Genomic DNA, 21,541 nt, shown 5'->3' on the forward strand with positions numbered 1-21,541 from the left:
GATGCTCTAAGGGAGGTTTGGCTCTGGAATTTAATACTGCACCCTACCCAGAGGGGCACACGTGATATGGGAAAGGAAGGAAACAGAAACACTAATTAGAAAAGATACATGTACCCCTATGTTCATTGCATCATTTTTTACAACAGCCAAGATACGAAAGCAACCTATCCATTCATCTTGGATAAAGGAAATGTGGTACACACACACACACACACACACACACACAGGAATATCATTCAGCCATAAAAAAGACTGAAATCTTGCCATTTGTGACAACATGGATGGACCTTGAGGGCATCATGCTAAGTGAAAAGTCTGATAAGGAAAGACAAATACTGTATGACTTCATTCATATGTGGAATCTAAAAACCAAAGCAAATGAACAAACGTAACAAAACAGAAGTAGTTACAGATACAGAGAACAAATGGATGGTTGCCAGAGGGGAGGAGGGTGGGGGGCGGGGGGAGGAAACAAATAAGTGAAGGAGATTAAGAGGTAGAAACATCCAGTTGCAAAATAAAATGAGTCATGGGTGTGAAATGTATGGTGTGAGGAACAGAGTCAGTAACTATATAATATCGTTGTATGGTGACACCATCATAGTAACTAGACTTATTGTGGCAATCATTTTGAAATGTCCAGAAATACTGAATCACTACGTTGTGTAACAGGAACTAACACAGTGTTGTAGGTCAATTGTCCTTCAAAAACAAATGAACTCACAGAAAAAGAGATCAGATTTGTGGTTACCATTGGCAGCAGGTGGGGCTGAGGAGGTGGGGGGAGGATTGGATGGAGACAGTCAAAAGGCACGAACTTCCAATTACAAGATAATTAAGTACTAGGGATGCAACATACATCACGATAAACAGAATGAGCACTGCTCTACATTATACGTGAAAATTGTTACGAGTAAGTCCTAAGAGCTCTCATCACAAGGAAAAAACATTTTTTTCTATTTCCTAATTCTGTATCAGTATAAGATGATGGATGTTCACTAAACTTATCGTGGTAACCATTTCATGATGTATGTAAGTCAAATCATTATGCTTAAACTTACACAGTGCCGTATCTTAATTATATCTCAATAAAACCAGAAAAAAAGAAAAAAGAGAAAAAAAAAGGAGAGATGTTTTCAGAGCCCCTGAGGTTGGCTGGGTGGAAAGGGTCAGCTGGCCTCACTGCAGGGCTAGCCTCTCCCTCCCCTCTGGGCACCAACCTCCGAGCCTACGAGAGCTCCACCCCTGTACCCTGCTTGGTGAGGCCAGGAGGGCCCTTTTCAGCAAGACCTTGGCCTTCAGGACCAGCCTCTTTAAACGTGCCATGAGAGTGTGCCAGACTGCTGCTCGAGGACATGGACACGACGAAACTCCCACTAAGCCAGGAGGAAGCCCTAGACTTCGGGACACTCTGCCCTCGGTCCGTCTGGTAATTACCCATTCCCAGCTTCCGGAACCTCAGTATTACTACAGACTTAACAAGCTGTTAATGGCCTTTGCCAGAAAAAATAAAAGAAAACACGAAGCAATCACCAAACCCAAGCAGCTCGAGTCCTGAACACTGGTTTTAAGGCCTCAAGTTGGAAAACACGAACTGCTTCCTAAGAGGCTACCCTGGGCCAAGCATCAGGCCAAGAACTTGAGCCTCCTCCTCTCAGCAACCGTACAAGGAAGTACTGGTCTCCTTCCCATTTTACAGATGCACAGTCTCCAAGAATCAAGAGGGGTGGGTGGTGGGGTACTCCATCCTCTTGTGTCCCCTAGACACCCCCCCGACCCCCCAGACATCCTGGAAGTCCAAGGCCACTGCTGATTTCCACACCAAGAGGATCTCTAGTGTGTGGCTGAGGAATCTGAGAGTTTCTGACTCAGGAGAGGGAACGCTTGGCTTTCAGACCCTGCCACCCCTCCCACGGGTTCCTGCGGAGGTCAGCTCAAGCCGGCCGCCCGGCAGGAAGGGGCCACTCCGGGAGCTTAAAAGGAGCTGGTGAAAACACAAGCTCTGGGGGATTTGAGGAAAGAAAAGAACTGGAGCTGCAATTGGTGTGGGCTTGCTTCCTCTTAGGATTAAGGGGCCGACGAAAGACAAGGACCTCCCTAAAAATCTTTCAACGCCACAGATGTTGCAGCCATCGCCGAGAAGACCGCGGCAGCTGGGTGTGCTGTAAATACAATTCCAGACAGAGTGGAGGGCCGTGGGGTGTGGCAGACGCCTCTTCCTCCAAAAGGGAGGCATGTGTGCGTGAGTGGGGGCATGACCTCACGCCCAGGGAACCGGAAACCTGTGCAGGGGCCCAGAGCATCCCAACACTGACACACAGGAGTGGGAGAGACAAGCAGGCCTCCAGGCAGGGCAGAAACGAAGGGAAGGAACACCCTCGAACAAAATCCTCCTGCTCTCACTGTGAAATGCCCCTTCTCCTTACTCAGACTTCTGGCTTTAGATAGTCAGATAACGGAGAATTCCCAAGGAGGGCAGAGCACAAACTCTCTGCCACGGCGCCTGCAGGACCGAGAGCCGCGTTCAAACACTCAGAAGAGTGGGAGCCAACTGTGAGAAGGTGCTGGGACAGGGATGGCCTGCCAGGCCCCTGCCCGATGGTGCTGTGGGACCCGGGACCTGTGGGTGTGGAGCTGCACCCCAAGGAGCGACCACTGTGTTGCTGCTATAAAGGGGTGGGCGGGGCACTTGAGATAATTTCCTCTAGAGGTTTCTAAACTGTCCTTTTTGGCAGTGGAGCCCCTCTGGGCAAAAGAAAGCTTAGGCAGGAGCTTGGTGTATGAAAATGGCAAAAGCTCTGAGTGGAAGGGAGCACCGGGGCCCTGGCCGGCCTGGCTCCTCGCAGCTGGGTGGTACCACCAAGAACCACGGCTACAGATTCACCCCCCACTGGACTGGGGGGGACGCTGAGCCTGCTGGGGCCACCGAGGTGAAAGTGATTCGTCCAAAGTCAGACAACTGGTGAGCTGCAGGCAGAATAATGCAATATCCTGCCTTGGGTCCCAACAAACTGTGACCGTTGAGCCAGCTCAGGCCCACCCTACCTCCCAAAGGTGGGAGGAAGCTTTGGGGACCCACACTGCTGCTCGCGGACATAGGCCCCTGCCTTCCAAATTCCTCAAATCCCTCCCATGGAAGGCTCCCAAATGCTCCTCTTCCCCAGCTCGCTGGGGGTCTCCTCAACTCTGCCAGGTGGGCTGCCCAGCTGGGGGCAGAACGGGCCGCTGGGGCCCTGGTCACGCCCTCTCGCCTCACCCCTCCAAGCTGCGAGACGTGGAAAGACTAACAGACTTGGAAAGAGGAGAGAAGGTGGGTGCACACAGATGGCCGGGAGATGGACAGACAGACAGGCGGTCAGTTACCTGTGGGCCGGGCCCCATAGGCCCCATGCCTCGGGGAGGGTTCATTCTCTGCATTGATCCTCCCATGTTGGGGTGCCCTGCGTGACAGAGCGGGTAAGCCGTGAGTGGCAGGAGGTGGAGGCAGACAGTGGTGGGGGGAAGCCCCTCCTGGTGCCCCCCCCCCCACCCATGGCCCACCCTGCCTTGTCTACCTTGTTGTCGCGTGGGATCCATAGAATTGGGCAGCAGTGGCTGTGTCCCAGGAACTCCTCCCGGAGGCTGAAAGAGACGTAAGACCCGAGGTGAGTGGCTGCTCCCTGGAGCTGGGGACAGAGGGGAATGCACCTGCCTGCCCAGGCTCCCCACCTGACCATTTAGGGCCACTCATGGCCTCCCCGAGACTGCTCCTGCTGCCCGCCGGCTGGGGGGTCCCCGGGCAGCAGCAGTCAGCTCCAGCTGGTGTTATGGAAAACTGCAGCATGGGTGGGTCAGCATGGGTGCTTCGTCTCTGGGAGAGGAACCACGGCCCAGCGCTGCCGTCTCGGCAGGTCTGCGTACCTGCCAGAGCCCAGGCACACTCTGGCCGGGCCACCAGCCACACCACCCTCAGAGGCAGCACTGCTCCCTCCCTCCCTTTTACCACCCAAACTCCAGCTGATGCAGTTTAGGCCAAACCCTGTCTCTCCTTTGCCTCGTGGAGAGTGGAGATGTAACTTGTTTTATCCCCAACTCCCAACTGTGGGGACCCGTGAGACCCACTAGCTAAAATCCTGCCACCGTGGGAGGTCCTTCTTCAAGGGGGCAGGGGAGGAGGTGGCTTTTGAGATTTAGATGAGGGAGCTGAGGTCCAGAGGCCTGAGGGCCCCCAGTCAGCCCTCAGTCACCTGCCGGCAGAGCCAGGAAGAACACCCAGGACTCGGGACCCCAGGGGTGGAGGAGGAGGCCTCTAGGAGAGGGTGAGCAGGATGCCGAGTGACAACCTGCCACCCAAAGCCTGGTGCCCGTGGCGCGTGCTGGTGTGACTACTACAGAGAAGATGAGGACGGGGCCAGCGGTCTCCTGAGTGAACGCCTGACACACCGGCTACGAAAACCCCTTCAAAGCGATTTATTTGAGACTGAAGTTATTTCAGCTGCAATATGAAAAAAGAGGAAAGCAGAGCTGGGGGACGGGGAGGGAAAGGGAACTTCGCTTTTAGAACCCCACGCCTTAGGACTAAGCACGGGCCCTCGGCTTGGAGAGGAAAGCCTCTGTGAAAGCTGGGCACCTGTGACGGGGACCTCCACCCCCGCCCCCTGCTTCGCCCGGGTCCCCCAGCCCCGACTGTGCTGTGGGGATGATGGCCGAGTGGGGAGCGGATGGCCCAACAGGAAACTCCAAACCAGTTCTGGAATGAGGTGGTGGGAAACAAAGGGACAGCTTCTCACTGTTCAGCTTCAGAACGGGGTGTGCGCGTGTCTGGGGAGGGGAGGCTTCTGGGAGGGCCACGCAAGCCTGCGGGTACTTGCTGCTTGAGCAGTGGCATCCGGCACCTGCCGCTTCCATCTGCCTGGGGCTGCGGAGAGTCTCTCTCTGTGGCCCCGGGTTTCAGCTGTTCCGACCTCCTGCTTTCTCCCAGCTCTGCTTCCTCCCCCGAGTTCCCAAGCTCTCAGTCACCTGGCTGGTTTGTGTCTGCCCACTTGGGGGTTTGGGATACTTCTCGAGCCTGGTTTCAGGACTCCGAGAGGACACAGGAAGACCTGCCACTGAGGCTGTTTGGTTTGGGGGCTCTTGGGATGTTGAGGTGCCGGGAGATCCTCACCCCGGGCCTTGGTAAGCCCCCATCTAACTCTGATGGAGCGGCCGTAGGGGGTTGGACAACCACTTCCTCTCCAGGTAGCCCAGTGTTGACCACCAGCTCTGGCCGGAGGCTCTTCCTTGGGTTCCCCCAACCCTGCTGTGTGTCAGAACTCAGGAGCAGAGCAGGGCTTCCCGGAGGCCCAGAAGGGACCCAGGAGTCACTTCCTTCACTGGAGTGACCCTGAAGTGAGGCAGTCTGGGCCTCCTCTACCAGGGAAGGAAGGAGTGCAACAAGCAAGGTAAAAGGGGCCGCACTGCAAGGGCTGAAGCCCTCAGGCGTGAGAAAGGAGAAAAATAACGGCTCATACATGGGACTGCAAGCACAAGCCGTGCACACACCCTGGGGGCCTGCTGGGGAGAGAGATGCTCTGGGGCCGTCCCACAGGCTCCTGGAACTAGGCCAGCGCCTCGCTTACAGCACCACGGGGCAGGCGCAGGAAGTGTCTGCCCAGTGAACGGACAAATCCCACCAGAATCTGCTGGGTCATTCAGCTGTGTGCCTGAGTCCATGGGTTGGGTGCGGTAGGGGCTCCGCTGGGATGTGATGTCAGGGCTGCCTGACAACCCCAGACTCTAGCCTTCCTCTCCTTAACCCTGCTGAACCCCACTGCTCACCGCCTACCCATCTACCCTGGGTTGAAACACCACAATGCTCTCTGTACAAGGCTCCAAACCCCTAGCCAGGGAGGCAGATGGAGGATGGCCTTGCAAGGCTTTAGGGCCAGGTCAACGACCCTGAGCTCCCAGTCTCCCTAAGTGCCCTTCTCATTGCCCTAACCCAGGAGGTCACGTGGGCCTGAGCTGCTTCTGCTTCCTCCTCCTGCCCTGGGGAAGGCTGAGCTAATGGGTGGCATAGAGGCTTCTGTGGAACCAGCAGCCCCAACTGAGGCACTCTCCAAGAGATGCCCAGGGGCAGTTCCTGGGACAGGGACACATCCCCACTTGGAGGAAAGAAATGTCTTGAGTCCACAGGAAGCTGGAAATCGGTATAGATTTCCAATGGGGGAGTGGTGGGGAGGCTGGCCCGACTGATTTGTAACGCGAGGTACAGATGATGGATTTATTCTCCATGTGCCCTCTTGGGTACTTGCTCATGCTTAATTGATAAATAGAAACAAACGTCTCCTCTCGTGTCCCTTAATTGCTGGAGGAAGGGCCACAATTATGATAAGGAAGCATCTGTTCCGTCCCTGGGGCAGAGGCCAGTCTGGGCTAAGGAGAGCCCTGGGTGGGCAGGAGGGAAAGTTGCTGCTGGGGTCCGTGCATGTGATGGCGGAGAAGGCCCACTTGATGGCCTGTTAGAATCAAAGGCAAGGGGCAGCACTTTTACACCTACGAAAGCTAACTGAACCTGGCGAGGTGGAGAGGAAACAGCACTGGGCCGGGAGCTGCAGACTGACATGAGCCCAGCTCACTGAGATGCTTAAGGAAGTCACTGCTCCACCCTGAGCCTCTGTTTCCTCATCTATGATATATCCTAGGGTCCCTCTTTGCTCAAAAAAGCTGGGTCTCTTAATTATTGCCCGAATTTTTCCCCTTTATGTCAGAGAAAACGGGAAAGAAAAGATTTTGGGAGAAAAAAAATTAGTGGAAACTGGTAGGCTATTTAACTTTAAAATTGGAGTCCCCTGGTTATGAGCATCTCTCCATAGTCCCTGTATTGTCTCACTCAGGAGTTTTCTTGCAGAGCCTTGAGAATGAAAGGGATCACATCCAGGTCATGCCAATCTAGCTGGTGACCTAACTCCCAGCTCCAAAGGCAACAGGGCTGGATGTACTGGCACTGCTGGTCAGACTTTCTGAAGGGTTTCTGCAAGGTCACTCTAAGAATTATGTATACAAAGATGTATGGGCATGGAAATAAATTTCCCTGATTTTTTATTTAAAGTTTCTTTTAAGTCTGTCTACCCTAAAAATAAGATAATTCATCTTTACCTCTGCAGCTCTCTTCCCGCCCCTGGATGGGCTGAATCAGGTAGGGCAGCTGGGGACCGATTTCTCCAGACCACCTCGAATTGCCAATCCTAATGGGCCAGGATAAGGCCCACAACTCCAGGCTGAAAACCCCTCCCCGTAAGCAGACCACTTTTCTAATTACATGAACAAATCCTTTCTTATTCTGAGTTGGGTCTGGGAAGCAGGCAGACGTTGCTTAAAAACTTACAAACGTCCTCCTCGCTGCATCCAGGCTCCTGATCTAAGCGTTCCTACTGGCCATTTCTCCCCTTAATAGCAGGATTGTATTTACCAGCCTTGGCAATTCTCAAAAGCTTCCAGGAAAAAATGCACGTTGTCAATTAACTTCATTAAGAAGGAAGACCCTTTTCCAAGAAGGGGCTGGAAGGGAGGGGCTGGGGCGTTACCACCTTCTCTAGAATAGTGGAAACCCTGCATTCCCCGCCTGCTGCTCCAGAACTGGCTGCCCAAAGCCCACCGGTAGAGGCAGGTGAAATGTTGAGAGGGGCTGCATGGGGACCTGTTTATAAGCCTCCCACATTAAAACTGTCCCTCCACCTCCCAGCCCTTCTCTCAGATTGTGATCTGAGTCCGAGTCCAGCCGGGTTCACGGGTGGCCGAGTGAGGGGAGAGAACATGAAAAGGTACAGTACCTGGTTTCCCATTCTGATCGGAGGCCGGGGGCCGCCTGCGTATCGCGGTGACATAAAAGGCTGCAATTACAGGGCATTAGTTCAATGACAGCCTGCACTCAGCGGTGACAGACAGAAATGCGCTCCTCTCCACAAAGTCCAGTTTTGTTACAACTAGTCATCTTTTAAACTCTCTTCCTCCCGGTGGCCTCTTCCCTCCGGGCAAAACTTCCTTTGGGTGGAGGGAGTGATAGGTGCATACACCCTGCACCTGTTGGCGGAGGTCTACTCTGGATGCCTGCCGGGGCAGCAACTGGGACCCGGCACAGGACGCGGAGGAACGGTTACAGCAATGCAGGGCAAAGGAGGAGACCTCTGCTCTTGGTAAGGGCAAGTGAAAGAATCGGAAAGGGACTTGTACAGAAAATTTTCAAGCGTGCAAAGCTGGACGCGCGCTCACACGCACTCACAACACTGACAATGGGGGTGGGGAAGGGGAGCGCGGGGGAGGAGGTACACAATGAAAACAGTGAGGGTACAGCGGGCGCCCTAACTCAATGCGGGGGGTGGGGGTGGGGCGCAGGGGAATGGGCAAGAAAGCTTTCTCAGCAGCGAGAGTGCACAAAGAAAAGGCCAGGGATGCAGCTTTGGTTACAAACAATGGTTAACCAAACTCAAAAACCAAACCAAAAGTGAGAGGAAAAGACAAAAACGCAAAGGCCGCTGACAAGGTCACAGAAATAGTTTTCCTTTTCTTTTGGTTTCATATCCAAGCGGGATGTGATGTCCAAGGAATGAAGACTATCTTTAGGAAAAAAAGATATATTTTGGGGGGGAAAAAAATCTCCTTGGTCAAATCTCCTCAAAGGCAATGGCTAGAGCACATTTTGATTTTTGTTTTTCCTCTGCTGGCTCTGTCCTCCTGGTGCCCCGCGCCCCCCGGCGGGCGGGCGAGCCACAGTGCGTTTACCTGACTGTGGGGTCCCATCATGCTGCTGGGATTGTGAGGTGGAGGCTGTGCGTGCGGCGAGGGCTGTGACCCCGGAGGACCCTGTGAGGCCAGACAGTAGAGGCAGGTTATAGATCACAGCACATGGAGAAGCGCAGGAGAAGCTTAAAAGAACAAAAATTAAACCAAAACGAAGGGCGGGCGGGCGTGCAGGCGGAGGGCTCTGGTTGGCGGGGAGGTGCAAGCTGCTGCTTGGGTCGCCGGCTCAACGGTGTGAACGGCGGGCAGGAGGGAGAGAAGCTGATAAACACATTCACGGGGGACTTACAGGCACGACAAATAAAATCAAGCTCCTTTGTGGAAGCACACGGGGGCGGGCCGTTGCAGCGGAGTTTGCCATGTTAAATACGTTGATTGAGATGGGGGCGGAGTGCAGGGACGCACAGAAACTGACCCACCCTGCAGGGCACCCACGAGCCGCCCCCGGGGAGGGGGGCTGCGGCTGCGGAAGGACCGGGAGGCCCTGCCCTCTGGGAGCTCCCGGGCTGGGTAGATGGAGACGGGTCCTGGGTCGTGGGCCAGGACCGGGTGACCAGTCTACCGAGGGGAGGGGCCCTGATGGATGAATGGGAACAGACAGGAGGAGCGAGGTGGTGCCAGAGACTGAACACATGGGGGACAAGAGGAGGAGACGGTCACCGGGCGCCCACTCAGCGCACTCATTAACACGCCTTCACTTGCAACTGGTCCCGTGACATGGGTTTCGCATTCCTATTTCCACCAATGACGAAACTGAGTCTCAAGGGATGAGGAGATTTGGCCATGGCCACATAACCGGTAGATGGTAGAGACAGGAGAAGCCCAATGGGTCCAAGGCTGACCCTGACCCCTGCAGCCAGACCTGAGCGGGTGTGTGCGGGAGCAGTGGGACAGGGCTCTCCATTCCAGCAACCCCCATCCCAAGCTGACCCCTGAAGCCCTGGGCTATGCTGGCCTCGACTCCCCACAGAAGAGATGAGCAGATGAGTTCCCTTAAACCACGGAGTTGGTCAAACCGTGGGCTGCAGCTCATTAGCGGATGGTGAAATCAATTCAGTGGGTTGCAGTCATTGTTTTTAAAAACACGGAACACGATAAAAAGCAGAATAGAGGGCTTCCCTGGTGGCGCAGTGGTTAAGAATCCGCCTGCCGATGCAGGGGACACAGGTTCGAGCCCTGGTCCGCAAAGATCCCACATGCCGCGGAGCAACTAAGCCTGTGTGCTGCAACTACTGAGCCTGCGCTCTAGAGCCAGCGAACCACAACTACTGAGCCCGTGGGCCACAACTACTGAAGCCCGCGCACCTAGAGCCCGTGCTCCGCAACAAGAGAAGCCATCGCAACGAGAAGCACCCCACGCACCGCAACAAAGAGTAGCCCCCGCTCGCCGCAACTAGACAAAGCCCGTGTGCAGCAACAAAGACCCAACACAGACAAAAATAAATAAATACATAAATTTTAAAAAAAGAATAGAAAATATTGGACAGCCTTGTGTGTTTTAAGGCAAATACTTTTCATTAATCTCTGTTTATAAATATACGTGTGTGTGTGTGTGTGTGTGTGTGTGTGTGTGTACTGGGTCACTGTGTCAAATGTATTTTCTACTGTGGGTCACAGTCAAAAAGCATGAAAATCCAGTCAGGGAAGTGCCCTGCTGCCCACTCGGGACGTTGGGAGTGGGGGGCCGTCCTGCTGATGAGGGCACACCCTAATTCACTCTTTGCACTGGGGGCTGTGCTGCTGCCCTTGGAAATTGAGAAAAATTCAAAACACGCATGGGGGATGAGTGTGGTTTCATTAAGAAAGAGAGGGAGAAGGGCTCTTTGAGAGACCCAGGCAGGGTTTTCTTCCTCAGCCTCCTCCCTCGAAGCCAGGCTGCGCAGCCTGCTGCTGGCTCAGGAAGCAAAGCCCAGAGCTGGGAGAGGGCGGAGGGGTGGGCTCAGGCCGGCGGGCATGGAGACAGAGAGAGGTGTGCAGAGAGAGGCGAGGGGGCCATGCCCAGGACAGGCCTGGAGCTCCTCGGCCAAGTGAGGGGCTGCTCACTTCCCAAAAGCTCCGCGGAGCAGATGTTCCCCTACCTGCCACGCTACTAATTTCAACAAGTGTGTGTCTTTCTAGCGGCTGCCAGCAACGGCATGGTTTGTTACCATGAGCAATTTTCTTAATTAACAGACATTAATTAGCCATTTAGCAATTTTGCAAGCATTTGTTTAGCGGCTTTCCTAAACATGAATACCACTGTGATAATGGCACTGATTAGAGGGTCCCCTAATTAACAGTACAGGGAAGGAAAATTGAAATCACATAAATTAAAAAGGGAGGGGAAGTTAATGAAGGCGGGACATATTTGCACCTGCAAGTCTTTTGTACCGTGAAACTTGGGTGCAATGTAAACAAAATAAGATAATTTGAAGCCAACCCCCAAAAAAAGGAAAATGAAAAGAACGGAGGAGGAGGGTTCAAGGGTGAGGTCCAGTCTCCAAGAGGGGGCAAAGGCCTTCTGTCAGGTCCTCAGTTCTTGGCAGGAAGGAGTGCCTCCTCCCTCCCAGTCCTTCGCCGCCCTCCCTGGTAACATCGTGATCCTCAGGGCCAGCGGTGTGGCTCGGGCAGGTCCCTCACACCTGTGCACCCCGGCAGCCAGGGGAGATGAGGAGCAGCTGACTCGCTGAGTGGTCAGAGAAAAAGTAAGTAAAGCCCCTCAGACAGCCACAGACAGGGCCCTCGGTCAAAGCAGTCCTTGCTAAGGGCCAGCACTCAAACCCGAGTCTTGTCATTCCAAGCTGCCCCTTGGCCCTGCGTTCCGGCTGCCTGGGCCCCCGGAGGTCCAGGGGGCAGGGCTGGCGTGTGTGCTTCACCTCTGCACCTCCCCCAGAAGCTCTCTGCAGGACCCTGCTGCCTGGGCCCTAATGAGTGGACAGGGAACAACTTGGCCTCCCTGCCGCTGCTTCAAGACAAACGGCAAGGAGTAGCAGTAAGGGAGTGTGGCTGGTCCCTTACTGCTACTCCTCTAGCTAGGGCTAGAGGCCCTAGCCCAGCAACTTCTCTGTCCTGGGGGGAGCTGTGGGGAGCAGGCTGGTAAGCCCTGAGAGGGGGCAGTGGTTCTGAAGTCTCTCCTCTGACTTGGAGCTGGGGTTTGGAGTGCCGAGGACACGGGAACCCTAGCCCAGGCCAGCCGGTCACCCAGAGAGAAAAGCCCACCACAGTCTGGACACAGGCGAAGATACAGCTCAGCGTTCACCTTCCCGGGGCATGAAGCTCCTCTCCCAGGCCCAGTCAGGGTGCCCAGGCTCTGCTTATGTACCTCCCAGCACGGTCCCCAGCACTACTGGGAACATCACAGCCAGAAAGCTTTTATTCCGTGCAGCCAGAAGCCCACCTTTGCCAATGGGTCACCCACATCCTCCCAAATCTCCATCCTCTGTACCTCTGCTGCCTCCACTCAGCCTGACAGCTCTCCGTCACTGTATCTGTGTCCGGGTTCTGTCCCTGAGACTGGATGCAACAGCGCAGGGAGGGCCCGGCACACTTGGCTTGTTCTCAGGAGCTGAGAATGGGGCTCCACAGTGGGAAAATGCTCGCTCGTGTAAAGATGATGACAGCCGTGTTGCCCACCTCCACGAGGACGTATGGCATCTGCTGCCCTGTGCTTTATTAAACCACAAAAACGTGTTCTTCTCTTTCCAGTCTGCATTCTCAACAAGAGACTGACAGGCAGGTTTAGAGAAAACAGACCTTTAGTCTTTTCAACTTGTTACCCACTCGAGCAAAAGGCTATGTAGGAGGCAGACAAAAAAAAAAAAAGAACTTGTTTTAAGATTCTGACCTTTGTTGGGATGTTGGCTTTTCTCTTCCCCAGATGCTGCACAGATCTGGCAGGCAGGTGGAGAGGACGGAGGTGGAAGGTGAGAGAGGGCGGGAGTCTTAAAGCTGGTAATACCGAGTGTTCTCACACAGGACAACTCTCCCCCCTCCCACCCGCCCTCACACTGCCAGTGGGGCCTTCCCTGGCTTCTACTTGCTGAAAGCTTTAGAAGAACCCAAAATAGGTGCATCTGGAAGCCTGCTTGGCCAGGATGACCCTCTGCATCCAGCTCCATTTAGACCATCTCCCTCACAGACCTTGGAGGCTTTTCATCCTAGGTGCTGCCCAATCAACCCTCCTGACATGCCAGAGAGATGGATACGGGCAGACATCTGAGGTGAGCAGAATATAGGGCTGGACCAGGCTGGGGGTCCCACCAGAAGCTTGGGGAGAACCATACCTGCCCAGCAGTCACCTGTTTGTTGGCAGCCCTGAAAGATCATCACTGCTTCCAATGCTCGTTCATGGGGAAGAAGAGAGGCGCAGGACAGGGGTGTGATCTGTCCAAGGCCACACAGATGAAGCTGGCAGCTGAGCCACATCACCTAACTCCAGCCCAGGGCTCGCTCTCTTCATGGTATCACGTCCCCATCCATGCAGACAAAGAAACAGGGTTTGGAAAGAACTGGGTTCAAATCCTGACTCTGCCACTGACTGCGCTTCTCTCATCAGTGAAATGGGAACGATTACAGTGATAATAACGAAGCCACACCTGCCACACGGTACAGATGGCCTTCACTTGCATCAGCTCATGTCATCTCAACTCCTCACTGGAAGGGCTCTTAATTGCTCCACTTTATATAGCCACAGAACTGAGGCTCAGCAAGGCGAAGCCACTTGACTTGGATGACAAAGCTATGAAGTGGTGGGTCCAGGCTGATTCTAGAGTCCTGGGCCGCCTAGCTGGTCCACCATTCTCCAAGCCCGTGAGCAGTGCTCCTAGAGGCTGAAGGACTTGTGGGTGCACCCAGCCACTCACCCACATACATATCCTGGGTGCTGACCTTCCATGTGTCTGGCCAGCCCATGCTGGGGTGAGGGAGGGTCACATAAGTGCAGTGGACTCGTCTTGGCCCTGAAAGCTCCCAGGCTAGCTGGGGAGAAGGATGAGGACACAGTGACAAACAGGCTGGAGTGTTGGTTTAAACTGCCATGGGTTCCAAGAGAAGGTGACAGGTAAACCAAAGCTCAGGGAGGCCACAGAACGGAGGCCAACAGGGAGCTGGGATGAGAACTGGGGGCCCCTGGCGGGTCAGAACTCTTTCCATCGTACAGTCCTGCCTCCATGGGGTGACGGCAAGGAGACCTGTGCCGAGGGGACACCCCAACTTGGGAAATCCCTGCCACTGAATCTGGGAAAAGGAAGGTGACTTGCCCACTTCCTGTCTGGGCCTCGGTCTGCCCCAGAACCTGTTACTGGACTTGCCATTCCCCTCAGACGTTACGGAAATACGTTAACTCCCGCACTTCCTTATTCTTTTTCCTGTCACTTCGGCACTGGGTGGCAGCCTCCGAGAGCCACTTAGGCAGGGCCCGGGGAGGCTCTGCTATGGACCATTCCACTAAAACCCTAGATGCTGACAGTTGAGTGAAAGTGCCTTTGCCATCATCGACGTGGTGGGGAGCGGAGTACAACAGATCCAAGGTCTCTGCAGAAAAGCACCTCAGAACCGTCTGCAGGACCCACCTATGCACTCCCCCCTCCGAAGCTATCCTTGAGAGACATGCTTGTGCACAATGGGGAAAGCTTCCTGGCATCCATCCCAGCTCCTCCAGGACATGTGAGTACGGTTTCCTCATAAGGAAAATGGGATATTCTACAGGTATTGCAGGGAGGTGGTACAGCTGACGGTGCTAGGCATAGGTCCCCAAGCTTCCACAGTCCCCACGCCTGCTGCTCCAGAGCCACTCACAGCCCATTTACAGGGCAAGCGAGAGCTAGACTTACTCTGTGGGATCGCCCTCCTCAGCCTGTTGAAAGCCCACACATCTTCCTTTGCGAAGCCTGGCCTATTCCACCCAGCCAGGTGCACTCCAAACGTGGTGCATCCTCTTTGGACATCCTGCCTTATTTGTGGATGCCACGTGGGCTCCTCCAGGGCAGTGACACAGTCCCCACGTGGATGTCCAGGGCAGGGCCTGAGCAGAGCAGTGAGGCGTGGCCAGCAGGCGGACCCCTCAGCCACAGTCAGCCAGCCCCTGGGTGGGCACATCTAACACTTTTGGGTTCAAGGAACCAGGAGGAAACGTTAGTAACAACAGGAATGACCACGCTGGTCCTCTGAGCTAAAGACTCTTGGGAGTGAGGGAGGACAGTGCCATAAAATTAAAAACCAAATAAAAAAGAAAATCTGTATTAATTTTTTTTTTTTTTTTTTTTTTTAAGGAGAAAGGTAATAAAAGCTATATGCTAAGTTTAGTATTTCCAAAACTCACGGCTCCTTCGCCAAATGCCATCCCATACTCCCCAAAGCTGCCTTCAACCTGCCTGGACATCATGGACTCTCAAGAGAAACAGAGATGAGATTGAGTCGCAGGTTTTCTGGGTGCAGAGGTGGGCCAGTGGGGAGAACTTGGCTGTTAGAGCCCATGGCACTGGGGCTGGAGTCCTGCCTGACAGCCCCGGGCATGGGGCTGCTCCTCTGTAAGGAGCGAAGAATCCAGGTGACACTCTCCTTGAAGAAAAGCTGTGAGAGTGCTCTGGGAACAGCTGAACACCCCGTCATTACCATCAAGGCCAAATCTGCCTTTAGTCAGAAGGCCTTTGGGGAAAGGGGACTTGAAGTTTTAGGTTGCTAAGAAACAAAGCGCTCCACACATCCCTGTTCCCCCCAGCCCCCGACTCCTGGGGATACTGGCCAGTGGTCTGGCAAGAATGCAGGGGTGGGTTTCATCAACTGGCAGCAGGAAACGGATGACCCGCATTACTGGTGACCTGTGCAATACGCCCATTGGGCGTGTTACTGTAACTGAGTGAATATAAAATTACGTTAATTATACACATGGCAACAGGCATGCAACAGACAATCCAATTTGCTCCTTGGACACGAATGCTGACAGGAAATGCCATAAGCCCATTCTGGGGAGAGGGCCAAGGTGTGCCCGTGTGCCACTGACATCCCAAATCTGTCAGCACGATGTGCCTCCACCCATAGCCTCCCTGTGGCAGGAGGCTGACCACCTGGCGGGGTCAAGGAGCTGCTGACATGCAGTTCATCTCAGAAAAAGTTATTTCTCCATTTCGATCCATGGGAACGAACTTGTCAGGGGCTCGGACAGTTGCCTTCCTATCCTGCTTCTATCTGTCCCCTCTGGGGAAGAGGCATCTTTACGTGTGTACGTGGGCAGTAGAGGCTGGAGACAGAGCTAAAGTTACCAACTCAAGGCTACAGGGGGCTGAGCTGGGCCACACCCAACCGTGGAGCTATGGCCAGGCTGCAGCACAGCCCTGAGAGCTCACAGTCAGGGGGCTGCCGGCCTCCGGGAGATGAGCCCACAGCAATCACGGCCCTCCGTGGGCACCAGGTAAGGTACGTCTGAGAAGTGGTGGTGGCCCATCTTCCTGGGATGGTGGGGAAGTTGTCAGTGAGAGGAGCAACAGTATATGACGTGTCTCCCTTGGAGTCACCTCGGCATAACCTCAGGAATCCTCAAAGCCACTGGGGTCCACTATGTGCAAGGATCAGCAAAAGACTCATTGATTTCCGGCTGAGCAAAGGCCCCAGCTGACCTCTCCTCCTCCCCGTGCCTCTCCGAGGAGCCAGGACAGTGCTGGGCAGGTGGCGAGGGCAAGAGGTCTGTGCGCTTGTGAATCTGGCTTCCCGGGACGGGCCGCCAGGACACACCGCAGGAGGCACTCAGATCATGTTTTACTCAAGAGGTCCCATGGAGACAGAGACGCAGAATCAGCAGGCGACGGTTTTCAAAACAAAGGGAGGAAACATGGCAAATGAAAGTACAGGCGGCGTCCAAGACCTAACCACAGTCCCCCCCAATGCTGCTCCCTGAGTCTGCCCCAGCCCCGCGCACAGACGGGAAAGCCAAGCCCCAGGGACGTGGGCTCACTGGTCCCAAGTCCTGGCTTGGCGCCCTGCACCACACCCAGAGTGGAGGCTGGGGTCAGCAGCCGCACGAGGATCCCAAGAGCACGGCCACCACTGTGGCTGAGCTACAGGAAAAATCGGCAACCTATGGCTCAGGGCCAAATCTGGCCTGTCACCTGCTTTTGTAAATAAAGTTTTATTGGAACACAGCTACGCTCATTTGTGTACCGTCTGAGACTGCTTTCACGCTGTATCAGTACAGTTGAGCAGTTGTGACAGAGATCAGATGGCCCACAAAGCCTGAAATATTTACTATCCAGCCCTTCACAGAAAAAGTTTGCTGACCCTTGAGCTTAGTAATGGTTTTCAAGACTGAAGAGGGAAAAAACTGGAGTCTTTTTAAATTCTCAAGGAAAAGCAAAACAGTGCTAGATTTACTTTCTGATTTTAACCTCACATCTCTTTAATAAGATAAATGAAGCAAAAATTAACCCCATTTTACAAAGGAGAACACTGAAGTCCAGCGACACAGCATTATTTACCAGAGCCAGGATCTATCCCACTGACGACAAGAGAATGAGTGCCCGGATCCGGGGTCAGCAAACCTGAGTTCTGGTTCCCCCACCAACATGCCATGTGACCAATCTCTGAGCCCCGGTTTTCTGGGCCATTGGTCTTAAACAAGATGATCTTTCACTACTATAACACAATAACCAGCATTCATGACCAGTTGTTTGGCCCCAGAGCATCTCCTTGCTAACCATCTTCCCCGCGTTCATTCTGGCCACAATGCTGGGGAACACACTCTTCCCTCGCTCGCCAGCACGAAACATTCTGGGGACTTGATTCCAACCCTGAATTCTTTCAGCAGGTTCGTGCTGTTTGACCCTCGCCTATGCAGTGAATTCAGAAGAATTCTCTAGGGTTACCTCAGGAAAGGGTTCTATCTACCTTGAAAGGCTGTGCTTGGGGTGGGGGAGGGGCAAGGAGAGGCGACTCTGCTTCCAGCTGCTGCTGCTAAACCCTTGAGGCCTCCCTGCTGAAGATTCTTTGTATGTACCTGTGTCCACAGAACTCAGCACTCTTTCCAGGGACACAGGAAAAAGCATTAATACGCAGAACTTATGAGCAGAACCCACGTCCACCTGGCAGTGCACCCAGCCACTGGGTCCCAGCACCCTGGGCTGAGTGTGCGCTACGCGCTGGAGACACAAAAATAAGCAGTACTCTGGCCTTCCCTGAGAGAGTCCCAGGCAGTGTGGAGAGAGCAAGGTGTAACTGTGACCGCAGCAGCATTCCAACAGAGGCAGGTACCAGGTGTGCGATTACAGAACCATCACATTGCGTAGGCAGGGCATGGAAGGATGAACAGGCGTCCTCTGGCAGAGCAGAAATGAAAGGGGCTTCTGGGCTGAGACTGGCATCTGTGTGGCAGAGGCAAGAGTGGGCGTGGTGCTGGGGGGGGCCTCATGCACAAGATGGTGACCCTGGGGCTGGGACCTTCAGGCTGAGGAGTGGGGTCATTCACCTTTGGGAGCTCGTGCAAGGGAGTGGTGATCAGACCTATGTCTTGGGAAGCACACATCCATCCCACTCCTTTCCAAAGATGCTTCTGTGCCCTTCCTCGAGTTAGAAATAAAGACCTGTGGCCACTGGAAAACAGTGAGTTCACAACTGGGGTGCTAATTCCCATCTCTTGCTAACTACACATGGAGTGTGTACCTGCTCCGCCACTAAGCCACACTACAGCCCTGAACAGCCAGCCCTCTTTAATGTTGGCGAGGGTTTCCGAGACCCAGTCCCAGCCATGTGGGTTTCTGGCCGACATCCGGATAGCACACTCTCTCCTCCCAGACGTCTACTGGTTGCAGTAGAGACCTGCTCTGTGGGTAAGTGGGAGAGGCAGAGACACACCCAGGATCCAGAGCCATGCCAATCCCGCAGAACACAGGGAGGACACGCCTACCTTGCCAAGAGAACCAAATCTCCCCCCCCAGCCCCCAACAAAAGACTGCCTTTTGCTCTGAAAGTGGACAGGGCTGAAAAGACGCATCCCACTCCTGCCCGCCAGCCTCCACGCCACCTCTTGCCAACACTAAGGCTCCACTGTTCATCACGGCAGCGCAGTGAAGGCGAGGTGCATGCTAAAAAGGCACTGCCTCGTCCACCCAGATAATTCCTGCTCGACTTTAAGCTCTCCGGGCACATGCGTGCACACAGCCTTCCTGCCCTACCCCCTTATGCCCAGACAGACGATCCAAAAAGTAGAGATTCGTCCTACCAACTAGGACAGGGAGACCAAGGCTGTGGAAGCTATAAATCCAGATGCTAGAATTCAACCCCAACTGTCCACTGGGCAGAAGAGGGCTGAGAAGGAAAACAGGAAAGTTGGCCAAGGTTTCCCCTTTAGTTTTGTGGCTTCCAGGATGACTGGGTGGTTTCTCGTGCCTCTTCTCCCCTGAGAAGCTTGGGGAATGGCCCAAGGTCTTGTCTTCCTTCCTTGGCTAAGGAGAAGCAACAGGATGGGGTGAGGGAAAGAACCAGGACACTGGGGAAAGACGGGCTGAGGAAGCCCGCCCACTGTCACCCAGGCAGTGGGCTTTGAAACCTGGAGCACCTCAGTGGCAACACGAGGGGCAGCCATGTGGAAGAGCTCTGGATTCATGGGCCAGGGGCACGTCTGCAGTCCCCTCCCAAACTCCCCAACCTCACCCGTAAAACAGGCCACCCCACCTCCCCACAGACAGCCACAGATACCGAGCGTCCAGTACTTCGTCCAGTGCTGGGGACCAGCCCTCACCACAGGGCAGCTGCCGATACACAGAGCTGTGCTCAGATCCTCTCCGCCCCAAAGAATCCTTCAGGAAGCCCCTCTTTCCCTGACTAGACCTTCCTATTACCCCACTCCCAGGGAGCTGCCCCCTTGCCCACTAACATGTAACCTGTCCGAATCTGAGTTAGTCTCAGGCTGGACTCACGGCACTCACCAACCCCACCTGATGTGGGGTGCTCTTCAGCCAACTCCACAAAAGTCATCTGGCCCCTGAAGTGCCCCCCAAAGCCCTTGATGCCCCCAGAGGACAGGGCCTTGGCTGCTTGTTTACCACTGCACCTCCCATGTCTACTCCTTCTAACGTTACATTCTTCTGATGGGCAGACTGAGGCCCAGAAAGATAAAGGCACCGCCCCAGAACAGACTGCAAGTCTCCAAACTCTTAGACCCTTTCCATAACTCCAGAATAAGTCTCTCGGAGTTAGATATTATAATTGATCTGACGAAGGGGCACTTAATCAGATTCACATTTTGGGTGTACATTTTTTTACCTTGAGGCATGGATGGGACAAGACTTTGTCAAAGTCTTCTTGAATAAAAATGACTCGAGATTGAAGAGGCTTCAAGGAGGGGAGGGGAGAATTCTGCAATCTGCAGAAGAGGCCCTGCAGACGTGCTGGGCGGGGCAGGGCTGGGTCTGAGAGCAAAAGCTCTGGCCCTTGTCCCAGGAACCAAGAGCTGGTTCAACAACAGGGTGAGGGTAGCAGGGGCTAGATCACAAAAGAGGTCTGGATGTCGTAAAAAGAGCCTGGACTTTATTCTTTTAACGAAGGGATACCACTGACAAGAAGAAGACCACTTGACGGAGGGGATGAGCCACTCCACTGACCTGCAGAGAGCCCAGGCTGGAGTCTGCCACGCAGACCAGGAACACCTGGAGCCAGGGACTGCCTTGCCTCCCAGCCCTGGGAGCCGAGCAGGGCCAGGCGGAGAGCTGTCCCTCCTGGATGTATGTGGAACGGATGCCCAGAAACCAGCCCCTGGGAAGGAGCCCTTGTGAAGACACCTGATCTGCCTTTCATTCTGAACACATTCCCAAACTCAGAGCTGGTGAAGCAGGTAGAGTTGTTCCTGTTTCACAGGTGAGGAAACTGAAACTCCAGTGATACCCAGGTGAGTCACTAGTGACAGAACTCAGGAGTAGTCAGCCCTCCACATCCACGGCGGCAGAACCCGACGACAGGGAGACAGACTGCACTTGGCCATTTGATATAAGGGACTTGAGCATCCACAGACTTTGGTATCGGCGAGGGGTACTGGGACCAATCTCCCCGTGGGTACCGAGGGACAACGGCAGAAGCAAAGACCCAGCCCCCTGGGCGAAGAGCTGACAGTAACTCACAATAGCAAGCTCACCCTGATGAGCTTGGCAGGAACAGGGCCAGAGGCTTTTGGACATACAACCTGCTTTCCTGCTTCCACCTCCCCTGTCAGCTCCTGTCGGTGGACCAGGGACAAGGAGTCAAGGTGGCAGGGCCCAAGGGGACCGCCACGTGGGCAGGGTTAAGGAAGGTGACACGTTAGGGGACCAAATAAGACCCGGTGCTTAGCAGGTGACAGAAACGTCAGTCTAACCGAAGGGTTAAGCACTAAAAAGCCAATCAATCTCGAGAATACCCCGAACCTCTCCCACTCACTGCCACCAAGGCTGTACTGAGCCCGAGATTCCTTATGGAAAAAGAAGAAAACTCACGGCGACCCTTGCTCCTGGTTGAGCTGAAGACCTACCTCCATCCTGGCCTCTAGCTCGCAGAAAAGAACAGCCCAGGACACCCCCGCCTGTATCCACAACACAGGAGAGCCAGTGTTTACCCGCGCCAGGCAGGGCTTCACAGGCATCATTTCGTGGTGTCCTCATATCCGCCCCAAGAGGTAGTGGGTATATCTTCACCCCAACCTGTCAGGTGAAGCAGCTGAGGTTCACAGAGTTTAACGGACTTTCCCAAGGCAACCAACGTGCCAACCCAGGCTGCATGACCCCAGGGCTGTCAGGAAGCACGTTTAGAGAGGGTGAGGGAGGGATGGGACACACAGGGGGCAGAGGAA

At 54.4% G+C, this 21,541-nt stretch overlaps 1 protein-coding gene across 4 annotated transcripts in view; it reads right to left on the reverse strand.

Annotated features, from left to right (window-relative positions):
- The window catches only part of SSBP3 (single stranded DNA binding protein 3), a 164,526-nt gene that overhangs the window by 19,316 nt on the left and 123,669 nt on the right, over positions 1–21,541 (reverse strand). For 2 of the 4 annotated variants that reach the window (XM_060022512.1, XM_060022527.1), the window contains 4 exons: positions 8,740–8,820; positions 7,791–7,850; positions 3,555–3,621; positions 3,364–3,440 (listed from right to left, as the gene is read on the reverse strand). In XM_060022512.1, the coding sequence (XP_059878495.1) occupies positions 3,364–3,440; positions 3,555–3,621; positions 7,791–7,850; positions 8,740–8,820 (285 nt within the window). The remainder of the gene's footprint in view (positions 1–3,363; positions 3,441–3,554; positions 3,622–7,790; positions 7,851–8,739; positions 8,821–21,541) is intronic. The other 2 variants (XM_060022517.1, XM_060022536.1) reach the window with 1 other exon arrangement.

This window comes from Delphinus delphis, chromosome 1 (genome assembly GCF_949987515.2).
Source record: "Delphinus delphis chromosome 1, mDelDel1.2, whole genome shotgun sequence".
Classification (NCBI taxonomy): Eukaryota; Metazoa; Chordata; class Mammalia; order Artiodactyla; family Delphinidae; genus Delphinus; species Delphinus delphis.